Genomic DNA, 27,182 nt, shown 5'->3' on the forward strand with positions numbered 1-27,182 from the left:
CTTTGTTTGCTTAGCATTGTGATGAATTATGTTTCCTTTCAGGCTTGTAGCGGTGTGTGAAGTGCTGACAGCATACTAAATTCTACAGTCATACAAGATCAAAGCCTCTGTCTGAACCTCAAGAGTCTATAGTAGGCAGCAGCCTACTGGGACACCCAGAAGATGGGAAATCAAATAAGAAATATCTTTAAATGTTGCAATGGAACTCAGGCTGACAGAGAGCAGTGTCAGAGCAAGTTAGCATTTCTGACTGTCATGTGGGAGGTTCTAATGACAGCTGTACTCAAGCATGCTCTGTTGTGGCTTCCCTTTTGTGGAAAGGTGTGCCTGATGAGGTCAAGCAGGGCCCCCCACTTACATCATTCCACGGAATGTGTAAAACAATTGTTGGGGGGGGGTTAAATAAAGGAAATAGGGTTGTAGTTTATTGCACTATTTATATATTATCTAGTCTGCTGCATTGTTTTTGCATTTCTGTTATCCAATTTCTGCATTGCTTATGGTGTATCTTAACACTGTTTTCTGTATTCCGTTGTTTTTCTAACTCTGTAATCAGCTTTGAGCTTCAGCAAGAAAGGCCAACCACAACTATAATTACAAATGGCTCTTAAAGCTAAGTTGGAAACAGACCTTGCTTTTATGAAGGTTTGGACGAGACATCCTAATTCCAAACTTTCTGCCCCATATGGGCTTGCGTTCCAGGCTCGAGCTATCAGATAGGAGCAGGAATAATGGGCAGTAATTAGGGTCACTAACCGCAGAGAACCAGATTTGGCCCACTGTCAGAGTTTTCCCAGATTTAATTTCTTTACTTTTTCACTCCTTTGGGGAAAACTGCTGCATTTGGGGACAGTGAGAACACCTCCTCCTCTCTACTTTGTTGGGTGTGTCCTTCATACTGAATTTATGAAGAGGGTGGAGCATGTGTGTCTTCTCTGAGCAGTGCACACAGCACAGCAATCCCCCAGATTCATTGGAATATGCATCTCCCTATGACCAGAATGTCTTCTCTTGCTGTCTGTCAAAACAGACATCTTACCAATTTGTGATCAACGTTGAACGGTTTGTGAAGCTAATCAAATTAGAGTTCTCTCAGTTTGCAGTAAAAGCATCATCTATTTTTCAGGCAGGTTTAACCACCCTGAAAATAGTGTTCTAGTGTCGTGAGATTTATTTATTTATCTAGGTTCACTAGTTCCCAATTCAGTATCAATCTTTAAAACTTCTCTGTCAAGGCAAAATGTATTGAATCTATCTAATCTGGCTTTCAGGAGTCAAGAATAATAAGCACCTGAACAACTTGCCTCCAGTTATTTCTCTAGAGCAGGGGTGGGGAACCTTTTTTCTGCCAAGGGCCATTTGGATATTTATAACATCATTCGGGGGCCATACAAAATAATCAACTTAAAAATTAGCCGACCAAGCCCCAAGCAGGCCCCAGATGACCCCCCCAACGCGGGCAAGCAGGCAGGTATCCAACTGGTGGTGCACTTGGCCAACCCTGCCTAGCTTCTGAGATCTGACAAGTTCAGGCTAGCCTGGGCTATCCAGGTCAGGACATCTGGAGTATATACAGGTATTATTATCATCCAGTGCTATAGACTGCATAAAAATCTTGAGGTTATTACACAGTTCTTAGAAAGTATTTTTAATGAGTAAAAAGTTTGTCTTAAAAGCATTTTAACTCATTCTAAAAGGGAAATATTTCATAGGATTTTTTCAGTGTTCCTCCAAATTTCCAATTTCTCTACTGAAAAAAATTTTTTTTTGGGGGGGGGGGAACCTAGATTTCTTTCCAAACATTTCCATTGCAATTTCACATCTCTAGTTAAAAACCACCATAACACTTTAAAATGTTACATCTGTCTTCACACTAAATCTAAGAAATTCATTCATTCTATAAGAACCATGCCATGTTTGTGATCATTTTATTAAATACCTTCAACTTTGACATGTCTGTCCAACATCCCCCTTTAAAGGGAAGTAAGTTACCTCACAATCCCCATAGCAGCTTCTGTCAAAACCCAATACACAAACTTCCATCTAACTCTCTCCTTTTAATTTAGTTTTCTTTCTGTGTTTAGAGATGGTTAAGTATGTGTACATTATGTAACAAAGTGAGAAAATGGAAATGAATGACTTTAGTTGGAAGGTTAGAGGTTTTGTATTACATGTGACTGGAAGAATTCTTATTTCTAAAGAAAAGTTGGTGTAAATGTTGATGAGATTAAAGGCTATATTCAACAGTTTCTGCAGGAAAACCAGTTTCCTGAGCCAGAAAATGAATATTATTTTCCTTTGCAGCCTTGAAGTATTCTTCATTTCGCTTTGATAATCAACACAGTATGTCTAGATGCACCAGACAAGGACTGTATTGTCTCAGTGTGTTTTTGACATAGATCTGGATAGTTTTGCCACTTGCAAAAGTCTGTCTGCAGTATTTTCTATGCCTCCTAAGGGTGCACGTTGTAAATGTCATAATCCTTCAGTTCCTGGTTTAGGAGGACTGTTATCAGGTTTGCTGGATCAAAAGCATCTCCGTATCTGAAGTTGTTCTAGTTTTACTTTAGGAATATGCGCACAGTCACTGTCTCAAGTGTATTCTGCCTATGCAGCCAATATCTCCTGCTTACCATGTTTGTTCCATTCATACTCCTTTAGCCAATATTATCCAAGTAATCCTGACACGTTGATTTGCTTACAGAGGACAAGACAGTCTTTTTAGAAAGGTGTCTATTTTTACTAACATGTCTGGATTCAGTGGCTTTTTTCTGGTGCTATAATACAGTTGTGCTTGTAAGATTAGATATTGTATGCCATGTCTGAGGTACACTGTTTTGCATAGTGGGGTATGTGTAATTCCATATATTTTAAATTAGTCCACAAATCTGAATACTTTAGCAAGTCAAAAAATATACAACAACTTGAAGACTACCAAAGTTGTGTGGTGCCTGGTCCAACCCCTTCTGTAGTAGTCCTTGAATTTTAACTAGGGGGGTGGGTTTGATAAATCACTGCTGGCATTTTTTGTAATCCCTTAGATAATTGTGTGCTGACTCCAACCTTTAAAAAGAGACTTGCTGATCTTTCCTAACACCTGTTTGCGTCTGTGTTATTTGTGACCTTGTCCATAGCAATGTTTGTATGACATATGAGAAACACTACTGTCAGCAGAAAGGTATTGAGTCTGTGCTGTAGAGCTGTGCTCGACAGACCCATCAGAACCCTCTGCAGGGCTGCAGAGAGGGTGTCCATACTGTTGCTCTGCCGTGTTATGCTCCTAAAAATAGGAGTTTGCATATGTTTGGCCCACTTTTTGCCATTTACCATGAGACTTAAACATGAGGAACGCTGTTGCTCATCTCAAAACTTTTCTTAAAATGCATTTACTATTCCCTCACGCTTCACAGTGAGGAAATATGTAGACATCAATAAAAATACCTAGTGTGAAATGATCATAGGATTGTTTATATTTGAAGAGACAGTTCACCTACTGACTGCACCTGAGTATACAAGTGCAGGCGAGTACGTGAATGACTTCAGTGGAATAAGTCCAGGTCCACCTTACCTACCTAGAAATGGTGCTGTCTTGAAGGTTATATTTACAAGACTGCATTCTTAAGATTTTTATTATTGCATACTCTATGGACCTTTATATAATAAGTTATAGTACAAGTAGCTATCTGTCCTTCCCCACTGTGTAGCAGTGGCTTTTGTGTGTCTGGTTTTTCTAATCAGGTTAACACGGCCCTGCTGATACAGGTCAGGCTGGAATAAGGTTAGCATTCTTATTTTAGTACCATAGCAGGCTTTATTGACCTTTTTTCTTCCATCCCCTCAACCACCCAAAAGTGGTCTGCTTCCTCCCATGATTCCACCCTTCCTACGCTGAATGCCTAGAACTGCCCTTCAGAACGTATGTGTGATGCCTTTGGCCCGCCTTCTCCATAAACATTTTTATTAGGATCAACCCAAAACTCCCAACATAGTTTTCAACCTTAATTCGATTGCATGATGCTGGGTGTGTAATATTTCTTGGGCCACAGATAACCAGTATGATGAATGACTTCAAACAGCTGTCTTATGAAAAGCAACTAAAACATCTTGTGTAATAGGGTCTAGGTCTTGTTTCAGATTAGATCTTGTCATTTGAGGGCAGTCCACAAATTAGTTATTATTTAAAACTGAAATATACTCAATTATATCACTATAGGGTGTACCTGAGACTTAAAAATGCTTTAAAATCCTGGGGGAAAGTGCAACATTGGAGTCTCTTCCCCTACATAGAAAAAACAAAACAAAATAGCAGTTCATTTGAACATGTGCAATGCTGTTTAAAACACACAGGTCCCTTTAAGCCTCAAAGCAGCAGGCATGTTGTTCTGATATTTGCAAAGCGAAAGAATAATTTTGGATGATGTACTTGGTAGCAAGTCAATAGAAAAAGCCTAATCATGTGTGTGGGATGCATATTTGTCTGTTTACCTCCAATAAGCCCCATCCCCTGTAGCCCCATCCCCTCTGTTTCTTAAATTTTGGATTGTTTAGTTCCTTGGAGCTGGGACTCTGTAAAATGTTACATGCACTGATGGTGCTACAGAAGTACATTTCCCACTGTACCTTTGCAGAGCCCTCAGTCTGCAATCACACACATCAAAACTTTTTTCTAACTAGAAAGGAAGGGTACAGAGAACAGGAAAAGGGAGGCAAACTAACAAGTGATAGCTTTCATAATTATGTATTTTTTGTTTTATTTTTTCTTTCTTTTAAGATGCAGTGTAGTTCCTTATTGACCCCGTTTGCCCATTTGCACTACAACTAAGTTCTGATGGCACCAAATGTGTCCAGCTATACTGGTAGGGGCCAGAGAGGTCTTTCTACCTCCCTTGGGCACCCAGCCATGCCTTTCAAAGGACGCTTGTCTTCTGCTTTGAGATGTATCAATCTTGTGCCCTTTTACCAAGGGTGCCATACATGGGTTTTTTGCTTCTGTCCTTGTAACAGCCCTATGCAGTAGGTTAGACTGATAGTGAGTGCCCCATGGTAATCCAGCAGGCTTCCTGGTGTCACGGGGATTTGAGCATGGGTCTTCTGATCCAACATTCAAACTACTGTACCACAATGGCTTATCACAAAGAGCCTTGGGGAGGGGGCTGGTGAGCACAATTTGCATATAGTGGTTGATTCAGCTTCCAGTTGTATATATCCCTCTGAAGACCAGAAGGTGGCAGCATATACTTTAGAATGTCAAGATGGAAAAAGCATTTCCTATGACTACAGCTGCCTGTGGTCAGTCACTCCCCGCCCCCCATAAACCTCTTCAGTGCTATGGAATATATACAACAGAAATTTTACAAACCAACTAAACCTTTAGGAGAACATATTGCCCTTTCAGGAAAATCCAGTTCCTCCCTAAACCGGCAGCCCAACTCAGAAGCCCCTCTGCTAATTGATTTAATTACACCTCCCTGCAACAACAGTTTGAAGATTGTGGATCCTCAAGTTATAACTAGTACAAATGGGCAAAACAGATCAAGCGAGCTCCAAACTATTATGCTCATTTAACAGACTTCCATTGTCTGAGCAACTATATATGCTAAATAGACTTGAAGCATGACATTCCAATCTGAAGACCATTGTTTTGTCAAATCTTGTTGGCATGCTGCTTGATTCATCAGATTTGGATTCTGATAAATTGCTAGCCCCCAAGAAACTTTGCCCAAATATCTTGTCTTGAGTTTGCACTGCAACGGCCCAAGAAGATCCTGATGCTATTGTTCCCATCAAAATGGAAGACTTACCAGCTCTAAGACCAACGATTCCTCTTGAGCCACATATTATAGTTGAAAAGAAGTCTGGTCATTGTATGCAATCTATTAATCAGTCTTCTAGCTGAACTTCTTTGAAAGTTCTCTTATGGAACATAGTTGGCTGGCATACCCATGCCTCCTCTAGTGAGGTCCAGGAATACAACAGAAATGAGAGCAAGTTGGGAGCTGCTGATAGCCATTCATTTTAACCGGGATTACAAATTATAAGGGAAATTGAGGGTTCTCTCAATTTACTGTTTTCTTCGTACGGCAGATAACGTGGGGTGGAATGGGAGGGAAGAGGGTGCTTAACCTTCCCATTTGCCTCTCTTCTTTCTACCCACCAATTCTCGTCTGTGTGTACTTCCTGTCCCTATATTTATGTCACTTTGGTAAAATGTGGGCATAGGAACAGCCTTTGCTGAGAAAACATGTTCTACTTGAGGTCCAACCCATTACATGATGGCAGATGCACCTAACAGGCTCCTGTCTTTGAAAGGAAAAGCATCCCGGGGAGGCCATGAATTTGAGTGAACAACTGGGAGTGGGAAGGAAGGTGAGGAGGTGGAGGAAAAACACTTGCTCATCTGCAAGGGGAAAGATTCGACTGAGACCTGCCACCTATCCTTACTTTCTCCTTGACTATAAGCATGCACTGTCAAGAGTGAAGGATGCACATATATGGAAGGAACACAGGTGTCTCTTTGGGAGAAAAAGAGTTAGAGCTGTTGCTTGGATAGGGACTGGGTTGCCACTTCTGATTTTTTAAAAGAAAAACACACCTAATTCTACATACACTTAAAATGGAAGATGTTCATAGCCTAAATTATTCTGTTTCACGTGATACCTGCAGTTACTTTACCATTAAGCACAAAACAGTTTAGGTCAGAGGTTCCCAAACTTTTGGAGTCATGGAGCATTTTTCAGGAGAGAAATTCATCATGGAGCACTAATTTTCACCTAGCACCTATATACTAAACCAAATGACAGTATTTTTCTTTCCAATCTCTTCCTGGAGCACTAGGAGATTCTTCACGGAGCACCAAGTGCTCCTTGGAGCACAGTCTGGGAACCACTGGTTTAGGTGCTTGGAGCACAGTCTGGGAACCACTGGTTTAGGTGATCTGTAGTGCCATCCTAAGCAGAGCTATACCCTTCTTGTCCTTTGGAGTCCAAGGCTTAGAATAGTGTAGGATGTTGGAATAGTTCGGATGGCACTGCCAGTGTATTGGACCATTAAATACTAGCATAGCTGCAAGCAGAACTCTGCCGTGTATATTGAAAACTAACACAAAATCTTGAGGAAGCAACCCTAAGCAGGTCTACTTGGAAGTAAGTCCCATGTTATTAGGTGTGGTACACTCCGCCTGTGTTCCCTAATCCAAAAACTTCATAATGTATCCATCACAATAGATATTGACCAGCCAGGTGAAGGTTTTTTGCTTAATATGTTTTAATTATTTTATGATAGATATACAAAGATAAATATATATATATATATATATATATATATATATATGATACAAAACTTACAAAGAAAAGAAAAATATAAAAGTTATAAAAACCTATAAATGAGATCAAACAGGTTGTGATACATACAGTTAATCTAGCATATTATTACTACTATAGATTCAGTTAAACTAAGCTACTAAACTCATTATCTAGCCACTGCCATCTATATAATTTTAATAGATCCATCTTACTACTTTACAATCCTCTAAATTTTTTCTTCTTTCTTTTCACATCATGTTTGTATGTAATATCTTGTTCACAATTTCTAAACAATATTTATGACATTAATCTCAATTGATTTAAAATTTCAACAAATAAATTACACTTCTCTTGATTCATCTTTGTCTTCAAATTAGATTTTGAGAGGATATAAGTAATAAGATTTCCATTTAGCTTGGAATTCTTTACTTGGCCTTTTATTCACATAGTTTTTCAATTTCGCCATCACTGCATATTCTGCTAATTTACTTTTCCAATCCTCTACACCTGGGCATTTCTCTAATTTCCATTTTGTAGCCAACACAACTCTTGTAGCTGTTGTCATATATCTGAACAGTTTTTATGATGATCTTGCAGTGCCTATTGGTACAATTCCCAACAGCATACTCTTTGGATCTATGGCAAATGTAGTTTTAAAAATTATTTGTATTTCTGCATGAATTTCCTTCCAAAATTTCTTAACTTTTTTGCAAGATCACCACAAATGAAAAAAACATCGCTTCATTCTCATTACATTTCCAACACTGTCCTCTAAATTCCTTAATCATATTTTGAATGTCTTTCAGCGTTATATATCAACTATAGAACAACTTGTACCAATTTTCTCTCAACGATTGGCTGTGTGTAATTTTTTTTGCTTTTGATCATAACATCTCCCACTGTTGCAGATGCTCAAACTTGGTCAAGTCTCTTATTTTTCCTCAACCCACCGGCTGACATTATTTTCTTAACTTTGATACTAATTGAAAATATACAACCATTGTATATTTTTATTCTCTTCTTTAATCATCTGCCACGTCTTCATCTCTCCTTGAGCATTAATCATATCTTGATATGTTATATAATTATTGTGTGTCCATACAAATCTGTCATAGTATGCTTCTATGGGAGACATTAATGGTGAGGGAGAAGGATGGGCAGCCCATTCCTGAGCCTTTGGCAGCTGGAGACGGTGTGGCTGAGGTGCCGCCATGGTGCCTTCAAAGCCTTTCTCCAACTGCCAATAGGCTTTAAAAAATGTTTTGTTGGTTTTAAATTTTTTAAACAGGGCATTTTGCCCAATTGAAAACAGCGGGGCTGAGCCAGCAATAAGCTAGAACAACAACAGGACAAAAGGGGTCAGGAAGCTGCCTACTGGCAGCTCCACCCCCCGGCATGCCCTGGGAATGCCCCTGGGATGCTGGTGTGAGGCCCAGCTGGAGTCCCTGGGTGGCGCTGCTTCAGTAGTGCTAGGAGAATGGCATCCGGGTCCCCCAGCCGGCGTCCGTGCCTCCCTGGATGGCGTAAGTGGCCCGGGTGCTGGTGCAGGGTGTCTGAACACCAGCTCAGCCCCTTCCTGGCTGTCTAAGGACTTTTGTCCTTGAGGCTCAGGAATGCGTTGTTAATCTTCTATTAAGTTCCCATGTCCTCAATAGGCCGTCTTTAATTACATGTTTCATATTTTGACACATTTTTGTCCCTGATGCTTTTTTGATCCATAAATGATGACGGAGTCCTTCTTTATTGTTTCAGGATTTTTAATCCAATCCGATATCCAAACTAGACCTTCTGCTTGATTGTATTAGAAAAAAGCAAGAGTCCAGTAGTACCTTAAAGACTAACACAATTTTGTTAGTCTTTAAGGTGCTACTGGACTCTTGCTCTTTGGTGACAGACTAACACAGCTACCCATCGTGCTTGATAGTATAATTTTATATTTGGTAATGTTAAACCTCCTCTTCTCATCTTGTAATGCTTTAAATCTAATTCTTGGTTTCTTGCTGTTCCATCCAATTTTATTTAGCTGCTGCTGCCAGCTTTTCAGAATCTTGTCCTCAAGATAAATTGGGAGCATTTGGAACAAAAAAATTAAGTTTAGGTAGCACATTCATTTTTATCATTGAAATTCTCACAAGCCATGAATTTTTTAACTTCAACCATCTCAGTTAATCTTTTTCATTGTCCCCCACATTGCTTTGTAATTGTCTTTATCAATCTGAAAACCATCCGTTAATTTCCATTTATTAAAATTTTTGCATTTTGATTTGAATATATACTCTATCCAGTTTTAAAATCTGGAACCACATTCCAATGATTCTAATGTTTTTAATTAAAACATCTAGGAGATATTGTCAAAAGCTTTCTCAGCATCTAAAAACACAAATGTTGCTTTTTTCTAACTTTTCTTTACAAATTCTAATACATGTATTACAAAGCGTCCATTGTCTTTCATGTGTCTTTTTGGGATGAATCCTGTTTGATCTGGGTGTATTACTTTAGTTATGCATTTCTTGAGTCTTTACGCCATTATAGCTGCAAAAAGTTTGTAGTCTACGTTCAAGAGTGAAATTCGCCTATGATATTGAGGTAAAGTAGGATCATTGTCATCTTTATGAATCAATATTATATAAACTTCCTGCCAGGATGGAGGTATAATATAAATTATGATTTTTTAATCAGTCTTTCTTAGGGTCTAGAACTCCATTCATATCTCCAGAAATTATTATTTCTCCTTCTTGGAAGTCTAAGATTGATTGGAAGAGATTATCAAAGAGATTGGAAGAGATTCTCTTGCAGTATTTGGAGCATAAACCAATGCAATAGTATAAATCTTTCCCTCCGGTCCTTTGATTTTTAACATGTTAGATCTCCCTTCTTTGTCTCTTTAATTCCCCAATTACTTTTAATTGTAAATTATTTACATAGATTGCAACTCCTTTTCTTTTCCCATCTACTAATGAAGTAAAAACTTCAGCTGTTTGTTATTTAATATATGCTCATGTTTTAACTTTATATGAGTTTCTTAAAGCATATTATTTCAGCTTTTAATTTCCTTAATGAGTGAACTTTTTTTGCATTTGAACATCGAATTTAGCCCATTGATGTTTAATGGTACAGTCTTTAACTTGTCCATTTTGTTCAGATATCTTAAAATGCCACTGCTTTTCAATTTGATTTATTACTGTCATTTGAGCAGCATTATAAAAGTACAAGAATGAATATCGTTGGCCTTACTAAGAAGGTAAATGCCACTGCTTGATCTAGTTTATCTTCTTCTTGCTCTGGAGGCTTGGGCAGATGTTTGGAACTTCCTTCTTTATGGAAGGATGAGCTTGAGTTGGGTGGGGTATTTCCTCTCACATTCTTTTTACTAGTTTTAGCTCTGTCTTGGGAGGCTAATTCTTTTGCTAGCAGGTCAGCTTGTTCAATGGTAGAGTCTACTCTTTTCCCTTTTGGTAGAAAAACTTCAAGAGCAAGCCAGGGAAGGTTTTATAGGTTCTAGAAACATACTCACTAGTGTGCCATTGTTACAATACTGTACCGTATCAGGTTATTTGACATTTCCCCCCTCAAATACCTGTTTGGTTTCTGTATCCATTTTGTAGAAGATTTTAGATTCTTTGGTGTGTATGGGGAACAAGCACTCTTGCCAATGACCTTTGTCCAATTATTCTTGTAGTTTAGGAAGAATCAAAAGTAATAGAATTGTGATTCAGTATTCAGCTTTATTTCTGACAGATCACCATGCCAAATGAAAAGAGAACAAAAATGCTGGATATTTATCAAACCTCTGGAGTCCACATAGTGATAACCATGGACTCCACACTGGTTCCTTTACCCAACTGCACAGCAGGCAAGTGTGGCAGCATAATCACTGCGGTTGACTGGTAACAGGAATAATATCAGAAGGTGATGTCATTTCACTCCTTGCTATTTCAAGGAATAGTACCCATTAACCTGACTTTTCATGCTTTCTACCAGGGTGCAGTGGGATGTCTCATTATTTTAAAATGTTTGGTCATACTACTAGAATGTCACAAGCCTGAAGATTATAACAGGTACCTCCACAGAACTCTGTGGGACAAATACCTCCACAAAATGTTTTTCTACCTCACATCTCTTATAAAGTGGTAGATACTCCATTTGGATTTGTTAGAATAAACTTACCTGTGTTGCTTTTCCATCAAAGGTTAGATCAAAAGCTCTAGCATCCCAGCAGCCCTTGTGTCTAGCAAAAAGCTACTTTTTCGACTCAATAAGGCTTGTGTCAATGAGGCACCTGTTACGATATACAGGCTTGTGTCAGAATGCTGCGTGCAAATCCCCAGCGTACCTCATAAAAGGCTAGTCATTACCAAGGCAATGGGCCACAATTATGGCATAGTGATGATGACTATGAATTCACCTGTCAGAATGGTGGTAAAATAACACCAGTGGAATAGTTGCAGTGAAAGGACACCTGACATTTGGGAATGAACAATGAACTCTATCCCTAAACTAATAGTCCTCCCTAAAGCATGGTGTAGTGGTTCAGAGCAGTGGTTTGGAGCTGTGGACTCTGATCTGGAGAACCGGGTTTGATTCCACACTTCTCCACGTGAGTGGCGTACGCTAATCTGGTGAACTGGGTTGGTTTCCCCACTCCTCCACATGAAGCCATCTGGGTGACCTTGGGCTAGTCATACTCTCTCAGCCCCACCTACCTCACAGGGTGTCTGTTTTGGGGAGGGGAAGGGAAGGTGATTGATTCTTCCTTAAGTGGTAGAGAAAGTTGGCATAAAAAAACCAACTCTTCTTCTTCCCCCCTGCAGTCAGTATTGCCCAGAATAAACAATGATCAGTTCTGTTTAGTTGCAAAACAGCTTTCAGTTCAGTTGGATTTGAGCCTTTCTCTTTTTTCTTTTTTTGGCTGCATTGCCATGCCAACATTTTAGTTGCCAATGAATGAAATGTGACATCTGTGTGTCCGAAGAAGTTAGCGCTAACTCATGAAAGCTGGTGCTGAAATAAAGTGGTTTGCTGGATACGTTTGGTGCTACTGGGCTTATATGAAATTTTGTTATGACAGACATGGCTACCCTTCTGGAATTATGACATGCTAGGATGTCCTCTTTATTTCCCTGCTGCACTGTGTAGACAAGTCTGAGTTTCATGTGAGCACAGATAGCAATAGAGAAAAGACTAACGAAAAGTGGCATGGTTAGGTTAACAATGGGTAGCAGTGTTAGTCTGTCTGTCTAACAGCAGAAAAGAGCAAGAGTCCAGTAACACCTTAAAGACTAACAAGATTTTTAGGAGGGGATGAGCTTTCATGAATAGCAGCTCACTTCTTCAGATACCTGACAGTTAGGTATATGCTAATACCGGAAGGAAGTTCAAAATTAGTTTTATAAAATCCATGAATCCTAATTGAGGCAAGAGCTGATCAGTTGAGCAGGCTTCATTGTAAAACCTTTCCCATTATTTAGTCCTCTTTAGTGTTGTGTATATCTCTTTCTGCATCAGCTTCAATAAAAGCACATCTTTCCTTTACAAACTCTGCCTTCTACCAGCTGAACATCACTGGCCTGCTTCTAGATTAGAAAAGCTGTGTTAGGCCTCAGAAACTCTTTTTGATCCCTGTCATCCTTCCTTTGCGAAGCTTCTTTCTTAGATTGACTTTCACCAAAGGAAATATTAGGTTTTACCCATTTATTTGATATTTGGGGTCTTGATAACTGCACTTTTCTCAATAAGACTGTTCTAGCACCCAGCTTATAAGGAAAACTCTCCTGTGTCTCATCCAGAGATGTGGTTTGGGCAACTTTTCCTTCCTAATGCGGGTCCGGCACAACTGTAATTCATCTTAAAATCACATTGGGAGAGCCATGATCTCTGTCTAGTTTGACCCACTCTCTGAAGCTGCTTTTAGTCCCGGTGGGGGGCTCAATACAGGATTTCTATTGTTTCTGCTGTGGGGCAAGCAATGGTACAAACACCCTCTATCGCAGCACCCCGTCCTGATCCAGATAAGATCGTCAAACAGCAGCTTTGAAGTAATAAAGTAAAACTAAAGCTGAAAGATTTGCAAATGTTTCATGCTGCTTTGTTTTTAGGTTATCATCTGTAATTTTTTCCCTTTAAATGTGTGGGCTGCTATTATTATTTGGAGACTAAATGCTAACCAGTTCACCACATCTGAATGTTGTAATGGTAAACTGCTGGACATTTCTTAATTTTTAAATGTACCAGTAGATCAAATATTAAATTCCATAAAATACTGTGTAAAGTAAACCTGTTGTGTGTACAGTACCATCAAGTCGCAGCTGACTGATTGCGACCCAGTAGGGTTTTCAAGGCAAGAGACTAACAGAGGTGGTTTGCCATTGCTTTTCTCTGCATAGTGATCCTAGACTTCCTTGGTGGTCTCCCATCCAAGTACTAACCAGGGACAACCCTGTTTAGCTTCTGAGATCTGACAAGATCAAGCTAGCATGGGCCATCCATGTTTCAGCAGGAAGCAACTTTGGTTTCCGGTTACCATTTATGTGATTGTACTGCATTCCTATACATAATGACACACCCCACTGCACACAACTGAATGTACTGATGAATAGCCAAAACAAAATATGCCAAAGAACATACTGCAACAAAAAATCATATAACTTTAACAAATTATATAACATATAACAAAAAACTACACAGAGAATTAAAGACAATCTTGCGCGTAGAATAAACATACGAAACCGAATGTGAAAAGTCATGTGTACAGAGTTGATCAAAACTTCAACAGCAAATCTTGAATTAAATGCAGTACACAATGAATCTTGCATGTAAAGCAGAAGTCTTGCATGCAGGGCAAAGACAGGAATCCAGATGTAGTTTAAATCACGAAGTGACCCTGTTGGTTTGATTGAAACCCTTCACTTTGATTGTACAAGCATACAGGAACCTTGAGGATTCCAGAATGTATGATTCATTGAATTGTCTAGGAAGCTTTGCAACTGAAGCCATCTATACAGGAGAGTGTGTGTATTCATGAATTGGAAAAAAAAATGGAAAATGAAAACAGGATTTGAGCCAGCAGCATTCTGGAACACAGCACATTCTCTTTGACGTCACCACACAACAACTCCAGTATATGATTGGTTATTTCATTGACTTTCAGCATAAATTCTTAAGTTCTTTTGTGGCTAAATTACAGGTGCCAGAAATAGGACAAAGAGGATACTTTGAAAAGGGGCATGTTTTGCCAGCTGACATAAGCATACTTAGGATTATAGCCTTAGAAAAACAAGAGTGAATAATGTGGCAGACAGGATGACTCTAGAAATGTAGTGATCTCATTGCAGAGAACTGACCCTGAGAACTGACAGTCAAGAAGCTTATCTTGTGATGACTCTGCTTCAACCTCATTACCTTGTGATGACTCTATCACAGCATGCAGATCCAATCAGAGTTCTTGGCATTTCTAAGCCTTGGTTTTTTTTAAAAAACAATTCAGCTATTATATATATTTATATATATTTTAAAATCACAAAAGTTAGCAGTGAAAACAATAGTTCCTTCCACCCAGTTTAGGTCCATCTTGCCTCCCAAACTGTGGGGGTGGGGGATTGGATGGGGAAATGCTTCTGCACTACATCATCTTGATTTGAGTTTTCTGCTGCTATGTTGAATTTTTCCCCAAACCTGCTTTGGTATAATATTCCTGGAAAGATTGTACCCAAAGTGGCTTTGATCACTTTGAGGATAGAAAGGTGCAGATTTTTGACCTCCCCACCCACATTGATGCAATCCCCTCCCCCCGGTCCCTCAAGCCCTCGAGTTGCCCCCAACACCAACATCAGTGGGCTTTTTGCCAATTTTTAAGAAGTGGCTGTTGATATAGCTCTATAGTGTTAAAACACCAAAAAAGCAATAATTCTGCCCTACTTTACAGGGTTATTGTCATTGGTAAGGATCATAACAAGATAATGTATGTAAAGCACTTTAAACACTGAAAGCACTGGAGCAATGCTAAATATAATCAATTACTAAATGTATTTGAGTTGCTGCTATTCTGTAAAGTATAAGCAGCTCTATCCTGATATTAGGCATTCTATAAAACATTATAAAAATTTACCCCCCCCAAAAAAAAAACCCCGGAAAATGGTCTCATTCTGCTTACGAATTTACCCTGCTTCAGAAGCTATTGTTGGACAAGCTGTTTCAGAGCTAATGAACGCAGATATGCAATTGTGAAGGAGGCTTGGTGCTTAGGTGTAAGAACAGAAGTTTGACAGGTGGCTGAGACCGTCACTGTTTTCTGCCTGTGGTTACCGGGGTTGCCAACTCCAAGTTGGGACATTCCTGTTGCTTTGGGGGCGGAGCCTGGGGAGAGTGGGTTTTGGGTTAGGGAGGGAGCTAAACAGGGATGTGGGGCTGCTGATAGCAGGAGGTGAAGCAACCATTTTCTCCAGGGAAACATCTCTGCAGTCTGGAGATCAATTGTAATAGAGGTCTAGCCCCCCTGGCAATTGGCAACCCCAATGAATGGGTATGGAGAAATAATTAAATTCCTTTATGTAAAATTATTAAAATCTATGATGAGTGTAAAAATAGTTCTGTATAAAAGGGCTAACGTTTAATACTAAGAAAATCGTAAAGTCATCAGGTAACTGATGTGATTTTACTTCCGTGAGGGAAGTAAATCTGCACAGCATATGGAACGCTGGTCAGCGGTGGAGCTGGTGCCTTGTTACAGTTTGCCAAGAGAGTGGTTTTTATCTCCGAGGTTTACAGTGAGTTTCATATGCGTATATAACAGAAGGATGCAGTGCATCTCTTCTGATTGTTCACATAGTAGATGATTTAACCCACTTTAATTGGCCTTTCCTGCATATCCTTATTCCTTTTCTGCTCCTGACAATGGTGTATGGGGAAAAAGCGGTTCCAGCCTTCCCCACTCCCATTCCATTTCCATCACCTCAAACTACTGCCATGAAGCCGCTGTTGATTCTGAGTTGGTTGAGCAAAATTACACAGAGCCATGTAAAGAATGTGATTTTTGCAATGGGGTTGATAAGCAGCTCCACAAAGGAGTTTGACGAAATGAAAACAGTATAGGTAGGAGAGGCTGAATCCACTTCTTTTTATTATTATTGCCTTTATTCAATTTATGTTCCACTTTTCTCCCCAAACCAGCTTACAACATCCTCTCCTTGCTCCATTTTATCCTCACAACAAAGGCTGAGAGAATGTGTAACTGGCCCAAAGTCACACAGTGAGCTTCTATGGCAGAGCAGGGATTCAGAGCTGTGACTCTCAGATATTAGTCTGACATTAATCATTGCACCATGCTGGCTCCCTGCGTGCCATGGCTGCAAGCAGAAAAGGGTCAGCATGCACCTGGGAGGCACAAAGTCACCATACCACATGCAATGCAAAGTCCTCATGTCACTGCCCCACCTCCAACACAAACACTGGCTTCATAACATGAAGCTTAGTGCTAGCTTAGAATGGAGGCTGGTGGTGAAAAGTGCTGTCAAGTCACAGGCAACTTATCGTAACCCTGTCGAATTTTCAGGGCAAGAGGCAAATGGGTGGCCTGTCATTGCCTTCCTCTGCATAGCAACCCTGGACTTCCATGGTGGTTTCTCATCCAAGTGCTAATCAGGGATGATCCTGCTTAGCTTCTGAAATCTGACAATGTTGAGCCAGCCTGGGCTATCCAGGACAGGGCATGGAGGCTAGATAAACAGAAATGGGGTATCTGAATCCTATTAAGGGAGAGAACTAGCATAGCGAGCTCCTTTCATTACAGTAACTCTAAAGAAAACAATAAGGTGTCGCTGCATAACAAATGTTCAATTAAATATTCATATCATCTTTTTCAACATTGAACTGTTTAATAAGCATGTTTATGTTTGGTCCTTGTTATCCCTTGGTCTCAGTTTCTTTCTAACTTATGCCTAGCAAAAACCAAACTTCTAGTGTGTGTGTTAAGGTATGTGGAAGTAGTGGGAGAGGAAAACAAAGGTGATATGCAGAAATGTAAAAGACTTCATTCTCCTCATAGTGGTAATGTGGTCAATGTGTGGGACAAGTAAAATTAAAAGTCCCCCCTCCCACCTCCCCAGTCACCACAGAGGGTTTGTGATCTGTTATATTGACTGCGTGAGAAAGAATACTGGTTTTCATGGGCAACTTATATTCATCTGTGCATGTAAGTGTTGGCCTGTGTTTTCACATTCATCCGGAGTGCATCATTAAAGCCATGACATTTAGAAAAAGTTTCTGAGCTTTGTAAGAATTGCAGCCAACCTTGAAAAGATTTTGGATTAAAGTCTCTCATATAATCATATGCGTAAAGACTTCTAACTTCTGCATTCCCAAAAGAGGTTTTTTTTTTAAAATGGCACCTTTACATTTTATTTCAAAACCACTCACTACCAGCAAGAAAAGTACTGTCATTTCCGTATGCCCTTATTAGCAATCTGTTTTCACTTTCTTAATATCACCACAGCCAGTATTCTTCTATGATACATCTTGATGCATTACACATGTATGCTTTTTCCTCCTTGTATTATCTCTCTAAGCTATCATCTGTGTATTGCTATAGAATTGTCGAATGTAGCCTCCATTGTTTCTAACCTGCCAGAATGAAAAAGTGCAGTGTGCTTCTCCGTATTCAATTTTTGTTGGAAAACTAGTTGGATGTTTCCTCTGTTTGAGGTGTAGTAGATATTTTATTTAGCTAAATTTGCAGCTTTGTCTTTCCACCTAAGGCGGCTGAAGAACCTCAAAGTTGCATCAATACAAAACAGGGATGTGAAGACTGGCACTTTTTTCATGGCAGGCAACCGAGGGTTTTGCTACATGTTAGAAAGTCCTACTGTTTGTTGGTGACCTGAGGGCTTTGTACCTGATGCATTATTGGAGTTTTGTGCCTCCCGGATGCGAAGTGTCCTATTTTTCCTCATGATGTGTGTAGGGGAAAGTGGCTTCAGCCTTCCTACCCCATACAGATTTCACATTTTAAAATCAAGATGGAGCTGCTGTTGGCTCCATTGTGAAAATTATATGTAGCCACCTAAGTAACATCTGATACAAAGTCATCATGTCATCCACCAACAAGCATAGACTTCACAATACATAGTGAGGCCCTGATGAGAAATGGAGAGCTGTCTTCCTCTGAAGTAATTCTCTCTGTTGCCAGCAGAGCGGACAAACAAAAGACTTCTCTCTGATAAGGATGTTAAATACATGACAAGTTTAAACCACTTCCTTTCATGTGGTCCTTATTCTGTGACTTGGACCCAAAGGCTCTGAGCAGGGTTCTTTCTTATGCATGGGGGCAATATCCTGCTCCCTCTTTCCACCACAGAACTTTCTGTCTCCTGGAATGTCATTCCTGAATTTAGGGAATCCTCTGCAGCCAGTATTTAATATGGTGCAAAGGCTTCAGTTGAAAGGGGAAATTGGCAAAATCAGAACAGATTCATCTTTTTGTTTGTACATGAACCCACCCACAGCTTCCTCTATATGTGTACAAAAAGCATGCATTTATGAGGAACGGAAATAATTGGAATACTTAGTCAGATGGTTGAGTCAACTGGCTGAGGATCTCCCCACCTCTTTTTGTGCTCCGACACACCCTGTGGCTTGTGGTCTGCAGCCCCCTACTAGACAAGAGGTGGAGTGGTCCTAAGTGACATCAGATCATCATCAGCTAGCTTGTCTGGAGACTTTGCTGCCCAAACCTTGACAAGGGAGGGAGAAGCATTTGCCGTCCTGTTTTCTCCCTACTCAATTCTTTGCCTGTGGAGCCTGGTATTGGGCTACTGTGCCATATCTAATTGCCGAGGGAAAGTATTGGAGACCTTTAGCCAGCATGGTGTGGTGTTTAAGAGCGGCAGACTCTAATCTGGAGAACCAGGTTTGATTTCCCACTTCTCCACATAACGCCTGCTGGGTGACCTTGGGATAGTCTTAGTTCTCTCAGAACTCTCTCAGCTCCATGTACCTTACAAGGTACATGTTGTGGGGCAGAGGAAGGCAAGGCAATTGTAAACGGCTTCGAGACTCCTTACATAGAGAAAAAGCAGGGTATACAAACCAACTCTTCTTCTAGCCTTGATTAATATGGCTACCATTCTGGACTCTGATCTTTAAGCAATTTGTTGTGAGGATAACATACAGCTTTCCTTAAAGAAGAAATTTTGTTTTTCCTGTTTGTCAGTTTGTTATAAAGAATTACATGCTGTCTCTCCATACCTCCTCAAGGTGGCTCACAACTAGGGTTGCCAACCTCCAGGTGGTGGCTAGAGATCCCCCGCTATTACAACTGACCTCCCACCGATTAGGGTCGCCAACCTCCAGGTACTAGCTGGAGATCTCCTGCTATTACAACCGATCTCCAGCCAATAGAGATTAGTTCCCCTGGAGAAAATGGCTGCTTTGGCCATTGGACTCTATGGCATTGAAGTCCCTCCCCTCCCCAAACCCCACCCTCCTCAGGCTCCACCCCCAAAACCTCCCTCCGGTGGGGAGGAGGGACCTGGCAACCCTACTCACAACTAAAACTATAAAACAAAACCAATCATGACAATAAAATGAATCAGTAAAACAAATCATACTTTTAAAAAGTCGATAAAACACTCCAAGCCAGTAGAATGAATAAACAGATCAACAAAAACAAAACAAATTAAATTTAAACAGTATTTTGTTTATTGAAATTATATTTTGGTATTTTCTTAAGTCACTTTAGGTACCTAGTGGAAAGAAAAGTAGGGTATAAATGCCTAAATAAATATACTTACAAGGATGTGCATCCAACATAGAGAAATCCTAGTATTAGTGCATCCAACAGAGAAATCTGAATATTTCATGTCTTTTAATTTTCTTATAATTTGCTCAGTTCAGACCCTTGGGCTCATGGTGATATCCTTAAATATTGAGGCTGAGGCCTTAGGAATGTGCTTTTCTCAGTTCACACAAGATACTTTTAACATGGATGCTCCTGAGACCCTGCCTCTCCACAATGCAAAGGGGCTGAGTGTTTAAGAAAGCAAATGAACCTTGCATACATGGCCATTCTTTTCTTGTGCAATTGAAGCTATTGATACTTCATCTAGTCACACTAGTTGGCAATTTGAGCCAGGAATCTGACAGAGCATACAGCAATCTATCCTATTCAGTTTGAATTACTGGGGGTGGGGTTGGGTGATTTTTGACAATGTTAAGTCAAGCGTCATAAAGAAAGCAGGCTAGCACTCATCACATTCAACTCATGAAATGAATGGTCTTTCATCCACACTGTCATGCATGAATCATAAAGAAACTTCTGCAGCTCTAGGTGTTACAGAAAGGCTTGTTTCAACTTGGTGTGGCATGTGTTTGAGCCAGCACATCATTGCACTGTGGGCCCCAGGGGATGTTAACGTCACACCGTAAAACTGTTTGAAGATATACAACACACTGCAGCCAAACTTTTAACCACAGAAGGTCCTAATTGTTATTGGCTTAAAGATTCTCTGTGAAGTGGGTTGATAGCATCAGCTACTATTTTCTTTGTTTAGTGAGTGTTTGTAAGAATACATCTTTTACTATCATATATGTAGCTATATTTAATACCAGCCTGCCACATTACAAGTAAAGTTTGCCTGTTTCCATCACAGCTTCAGTACAACTTACTAGGAGACTAAGTCAGTGGAAATCAATTGCTTGACAAAAATCAAGGAGTCCTGAATTTAGGAATTTGGAAGTTGGTTGTTGTAGGTCTGAGTGTAATAGTAAAAAAGGGGGACCTGAATAATCAGGTCCCACCCTTGTGGACTTACCGGGCAGGATACATGGGAAGGGGAGTTAGCCTCTCTGGGTGGGGCTGCCGCCGTGTCGCGAGGCCAGGCTTGCCTCACGGTTTCTCCCCCTCCCTTTCCAAAAGCGGGTGGGGTGTCCTACGTCACCCCTCCCTGCACCTATTTAAGCCGGCGCAGCCCAGCTGCCGTCCTCTTCGCGACGGGACGGCAAGGTTACCCGCCCACCCTCCCTGTTTCTGGTTATGTTGTTCGCTTTCTTCGTCACAGTTTGTTCTGGCGGTTTTTTCCATGGGGTCTGATCCAAGAAGGGAAGATGTGCTTTTCCTTCCCGTTTATGGGGACCCCCATAAGGGGTCTTGGGATGGAGTACAGCAACGATGCCCAGCTAGGGGGCCTGCAGTGGGTGCTCCAATCCCAGGTGGCACTGGCTCCACACAGAGATGCCCGTCCTGGTGGGGCCTCATAAGTGCTACTCCGGTGCTGTGCCCACTGGTGGTTGGGCTGTTTATCGATGCTTTCGATACGTGTATCAAGTTACAGGGTGGTGACTTGATATCTTGGATCCGCCCCCATGTTTTTCCGCCAATGCTCCATTCTGTTGTGATCAATAAAAACTGTGGCCATTTTCACCCAAAGAGCATGTGTATGCGTGTTTACTTGAAGCATTTCTCCTTCCCTTGGAGCCGCTTGCCCGTGGGTCCACAAGATTGGCCCAGCTAAACAGGTGGTTGTGTTACATATTTTATGACCAAGAGATCAAAAGACAGTTCTTACCCATTTTACGGCTCGTAAAGCAACCCAAAAAAAAATGATATTTGTGATTTCATAGGATATATTGACCTATAAGAAACAAATGACTTTTTTATTTTGTTTGCTGGATGAAGTTTGTACAGTGATTGAATTATTGTTGCTCTAATAATGGCCTTGTTTCTGTGGTTTTAATAGCAACTTGATGCATTTTTTCCTATTCTTCCTTTCTTTATTTCTTTGTCCCCTACCCCTCTTGGCACAATCCAGCCAATACTAAACACTTTAAAAAACACATACTGATTTCAAGCTTTTAATTTGCTAACCCTGAGGGTCACAAAGAAAATTTGGCCTATATCCAGTGGTTCCTAGATCTGTGTGCTGAGAACTATCAGTGAAGCATGGTTGCTTCCACTCGAAGACAATTCTCTGTATAGCTCTTTTTGGCAATGGAACATGCAGACAGAAGTTTGCCTCAGAAAGTGAGCCTTCTGTGGCTGCCATTTCCTCATGCCACTGGGAGACTTTTTTCAGGCTTTAAAAAATTGCTATAGTATTATAGTGTTATAACAATCTTTTGCAACCATGTCTTAATTCTAGCTTTTTAAAAAACGCATCAAGCCCTTTTTGGTTTAGAGATGCTATGATGATAAATGTGCACCCAGTACCTTTTCTCCTTATAACTTTGCAACCAAAAGAGACAAATTGTTCCTAGAAATTCTTCATTTCCATGTCAAGAATTGAAGGTAGAGCTCAAACAAGGCCCAGTTTCCATCAGCCATTCCCCTATATTTTGCATTCATTGTTGTGAAGCTTCAAAACGCAAGGAGTGTCATGATGCAACTTCCAGCGAACGGAATATAATGTATGTGCATTATTATGTGAATTAAGATGAAATCAGGAGTAGGGTTGTGCAAAAGAAAAAAATCATTACATTTCGGGTTTGGGTTTATTGGTCCTGATTTTTTCGGTAAACCAAGAATAAGCTGAATACCCATACCAGTAAAGGGATATTTTGGCTTTATTTCCGGGTTTACAAAAAAAAAAATCAGGTCCATTATAGTCTAAGGGGATTTTTTTGAAGCTCCTGTGGGGGCATTTTTGGAAGTAGCGTCCCCAAATGTGCAGCATGGCTGCAAGGGACTCTCCTTAGATGGTTACCAAAATTTGGTGAACTTTGAGACAGGGGGTCCAATTTTATGGGCCAGCAAAGGGGGCGCCCCCATCCTCCAGGCATTTGCAAGCTGAGCTGTCCATCGGTTTTCAGGTTCAGAAGATCAACATTGCCGAGGACTGGCGGAAAGAGCCAGTTGGCAGGCTGGCGCCTCAAAGTCTGGGGGCTCCCTTCATATCTGGGGTACATAGCATGATGTCCATACAAAGTGGCTTCCAAACTGAAAATGGCTTAAATGCAAGAAAAATAAGACACAGAAAACATTTCTTTTGGTGGAAAATGTCATCCTGTAAACAGTCCTTTATTATAGTAATCAAAAATCTGATTTTAAGAGATGGTCACAGGGAAACGAAACCTCTACTCGGGGTGACCTTCAGTTTGAGAGCAGGTTTTTTTTGGGGGGAGGGAATATCGGAGCCAGCCGAAGTCATGACCAAGGCAGCTCTTGTGAAGGAGCTTATCCGCGTGGGTGAGCAGTCTTCTTCAAAAGCCCAATAAGTAGCTGTAGAAGTAGTGTTTTTATAGTTGGAGGGTATATCCCTTTGGACAGGACTGAGTGAGCCCCATCTTTTAAATAACCCTTATGCTTGTTGCAGAATTGCAGATCAACCCACTGAACAGTTGTCAAACCAAGTTGGCTCTGCTTACACGACCCCTGTCTCAAAAGGGCCCCAACTATGGGGCTCTAACAAAACCAGTCAAAATATAGAAAAATGGGAGAAAGCACAGAGCCATGCATCTGAGCAAAGGCAAATAGCTGAACCTGAAAATGTTTATTTGGCTTTTTTGGGAATCACCTATTTGGCTTCGGTCAGATTCCCAGATTTTGGTATTCGGTCTACCCAAAACCCGAATATTGCTGGAACGGCTAATTTCTGGTTTATTTTTGGTTTGGGTATATTGATATACACAATCCTACTCAGGAGGCCAAGACAAAATACTTTTATCCTCCAGGAACGTTCCACAATATTCCCACTGATGTAATCTGGAGACATTCCAGAATTATATTGTGAAAGAGGGTTGGAATTTCTACATAAAAAGGAAGAGGTCAGTAGCATGGGTTGCTGAATTTAATACAGGAAGGCCAGATTTTTTCCTGCAGACATTCCCTAAGTTTTGAAGAAGTAAAGTTCATTTGCAGCTTTCTTTTCCCAACCCAGAATTGACAACCCTAGCAGTCCTCACCCATTCCTTAGAAATGTCACTTTTGGAAGCCCTGGAGGGAGGAACCAATCTTGAAGAATGAAACCTGAACAACTCACAGTAACAAAGCAACTCCAAAAAGGCAAAAATTGAGACAATACAGGGACCATGAATTACCAGGGGCATATAACAAAAATGATTATCCCTGGCAAACAGGGACAGGGAGAACTGGTCTTGTTTACAGCTAATATCCACCTGTCTTTCTTTCCATAGATACCACCATTGCCCACATCTCCCAACAAGGCCCTATGAACAGACTGAGAAGCCATGTCTCCTTTCTGAGTATGCAGAAAAATACCCACTTTACTCCAGTTTTCAACCCAGGGAATCATGTAAACCCAAATCAGAATATATTAAGCAGCCAGTGTCCATGGAAGGCATCTCAACTGCCAGGTAAGAAAATAGAAGGAGAGAGTGATCTGTGGGCTGCACAGTGCCAGGACAGCCTCAAGGGAAGTCACCTTTGTGTGGGAATCTTGGAATCTTAAGTGGGAAACAGTTGTGGGATTTGTTATCTAACTGTGGCTACTTAAGGTACATAGGAGGGGAACAGGATCACAGTCATGACCTTATCCACTGACATATGCATTCACTGTGAGGTGTGCATAGGTTGTATACATAGACTCCTCTATTTATTTATTTATTTGTTTATGCAAGAATTCATGCCATTTTAGCCTACCTTTCTCCCAGCAGGAATTCACTTAGGAATCACAGGAAGTAGGGTCCCAAAAGCATCCTTTTCTTAAAAGATGTGGATGTGAAATGAGTAGAAAAGGACAGTTGAAGCTTTTCATAGCATGGTGGTAAATAACATAATCTGGTAAGAAACATCCCATTAAGTCTCTAGTAAAGGGAAAGGACATTCTTCAAGCCAGGTGGCAACCTAAAAAGAGCCCTATACTTGTACACTTGCATGCACATGGGGTTTATGTGCACCTCAGGGGGAATGCTTGTAGATTAGGGTCGATTTTACCACTGTGATCCTATTTTCCATTTATGCGTGTTTAGTATCTTCAGACTGTTATGTGAAAAACCTTTCTTTCACTTCATCACTGGTTCTACACTATTGTTATCCACCCAGCTAGAATCTGAAATGGTGTCCTTGCGACATTGGCTGTGGAGCTACTGTGCTCAAGAGTGCAATCTTATTTATTCTCTACAAGCAAGAATCAAAATAATTCACTTACTAAATAAAACGGGATTAAAAAAACTTAATGCCAAAGCATCAAGCAATAGCAGCAATACAGTGAGCCACCGCAGCTCATCACATGCCATGCGCCTCAAACCACAGGGCATTGAATGTTCCCAGAAAAATTCCCCAGGTGCAAGCACCTGGCTGTAAAAATTCTGTCACTCCTTCCTTCTTGGCCGACTCTACTAGTAATCAGAAGAGCACGTAATGACTCTTCATAGACTCTGTCCCTTCCTCCCCACATGGAACAAGTCCCAGGAGAAGCAGAAACCATGAAGTAAACTAAAAAAGAAAGAAGCTGCCAGAACATGGTTGCCTCTTCTGGCAGTGCCAGTAAGCAACACAGCAAAGCTTCTGAAAGGTGAGAAACTCATCTATTTCAAGACTTCTAAAAGTGCTAGATCCATATCTGAGACGAACAATGCTCCACTGTGGTTTGGTATCCTTCAGCTTGATAAGAATATGGAAACTATTATCACTATCAAGTGTCCAGCAAATTAAAGTTAGTGACAGCCTTCCCAGTTCTTCAACACATGGCACATGCCAAACTGAGCTGGCCTCTTTCAGGTGGGAGCCCTTGAAATAAAGCCATAAAACATGAAGAATGTTCTTGAATGTTCATATCATTCCCTTGGTCTTTATATCTCCCCTGTCCTCTCTTCTCTGTTCTTTCTCATTGTTTCCCCTTCAATGCTGTAAACGTTTATGGGGAGACACACTCTAAAGCTCCATCTAAATGATGGAAGTAATACAATAATTCTCTGCACAAGGTTTGGGAGGTTGTTTTACTAAAGCACACCACCAAGGGCAGTATCAGGTAACAGGATACAAAAAAACAAATTAGCAATTATTTAATCTAATGTATATAGATCCCAGTGTTCTGAACAATTAGTTCTTCATCAGGGGACTGTAAAATTACTATAGGGACAGGGCCAATTGGTATTGCTTTGAAGAAGCTGGCCATTTTTTCTTGTTCTTTTACCACTAGATCACCTGCATTTGTTCTTGTTCTTTTACCATCTAAATCACCTATTCCTCTGCCAGCTTACAGAAGACCCTGGTTGCATCCCCTACATTAATACCTCTTTTTGTGCTTCAACTGTGTCCTTCCTAGATGACCATTAATATTGATGTTGTTTTTCACAGGAGAGATTACGTCCCTCATGAAGTGAAACCTATAAAACTGAGACCTCCAGACCAATATATTAGGAATAATGAAAATATGGACACATTGTCCACATACAAGCAAGACTACAATGCTTACCCTATTAACCGGGTGGCTCCTTGTGTGCCCCAGGGACAAAACTATGCCTCTGATGAGAAGATGACCACAATACCTACATACAAAGGTAGATGCTTTTACAATGAACTTCTTTTAATCCTTTTTCTATAAGAGCAAAGACAGTCTTGGGCAATCCTTGATAGGATAAAAACACAAAGTCTGATGAGAAAGAACAGTGTGTATTTATAGCCAAGGCTAACATTTTTTATTGTCACTGTCACTGTTTCCCATGGAAGGCTTGTTAGAGCACCTCTTTGGGGATTGGAATAGGTAGGACTTGTAAGACACTTGTAATACACCAGGCAGCCATGAAGGAGCTAGAAAAGATTGTTAAGTGTAAGGATGTGTCACTGGCAACCAAGATCAGGTTAATTCATGCCATCGTATTCCCTATTACTATGTATGGGTGTGAGAGCTGGTTAATGAAGAAAGCTGATAGGAAGAAAGTAGATTCCTTTGAAATGTGGTGTTGGAGGGGAGTGTTACGGATACCCTGGACCTC

General features: G+C 40.5%; 1 protein-coding gene across 1 annotated transcript in view; it reads left to right on the forward strand.

Moving 5' to 3' along the window:
- HAUS6 (HAUS augmin like complex subunit 6) overlaps positions 1-26,693 on the forward strand; it is a 69,343-nt gene extending 42,650 nt beyond the window's left edge. The window contains exons 17-18 of the mRNA XM_056848073.1: positions 24,420-24,599; positions 26,545-26,693. Of these exons, the coding sequence (XP_056704051.1) occupies positions 24,420-24,599; positions 26,545-26,570 (206 nt within the window). The 3' untranslated portion in view covers positions 26,571-26,693. The remainder of the gene's footprint in view (positions 1-24,419; positions 24,600-26,544) is intronic.
- Positions 26,694-27,182: the final 489 nt, after the last annotated feature.

Source organism: Euleptes europaea, chromosome 4 (genome assembly GCF_029931775.1).
Source record: "Euleptes europaea isolate rEulEur1 chromosome 4, rEulEur1.hap1, whole genome shotgun sequence".
NCBI classification, from domain to species: Eukaryota; Metazoa; Chordata; class Lepidosauria; order Squamata; family Sphaerodactylidae; genus Euleptes; species Euleptes europaea.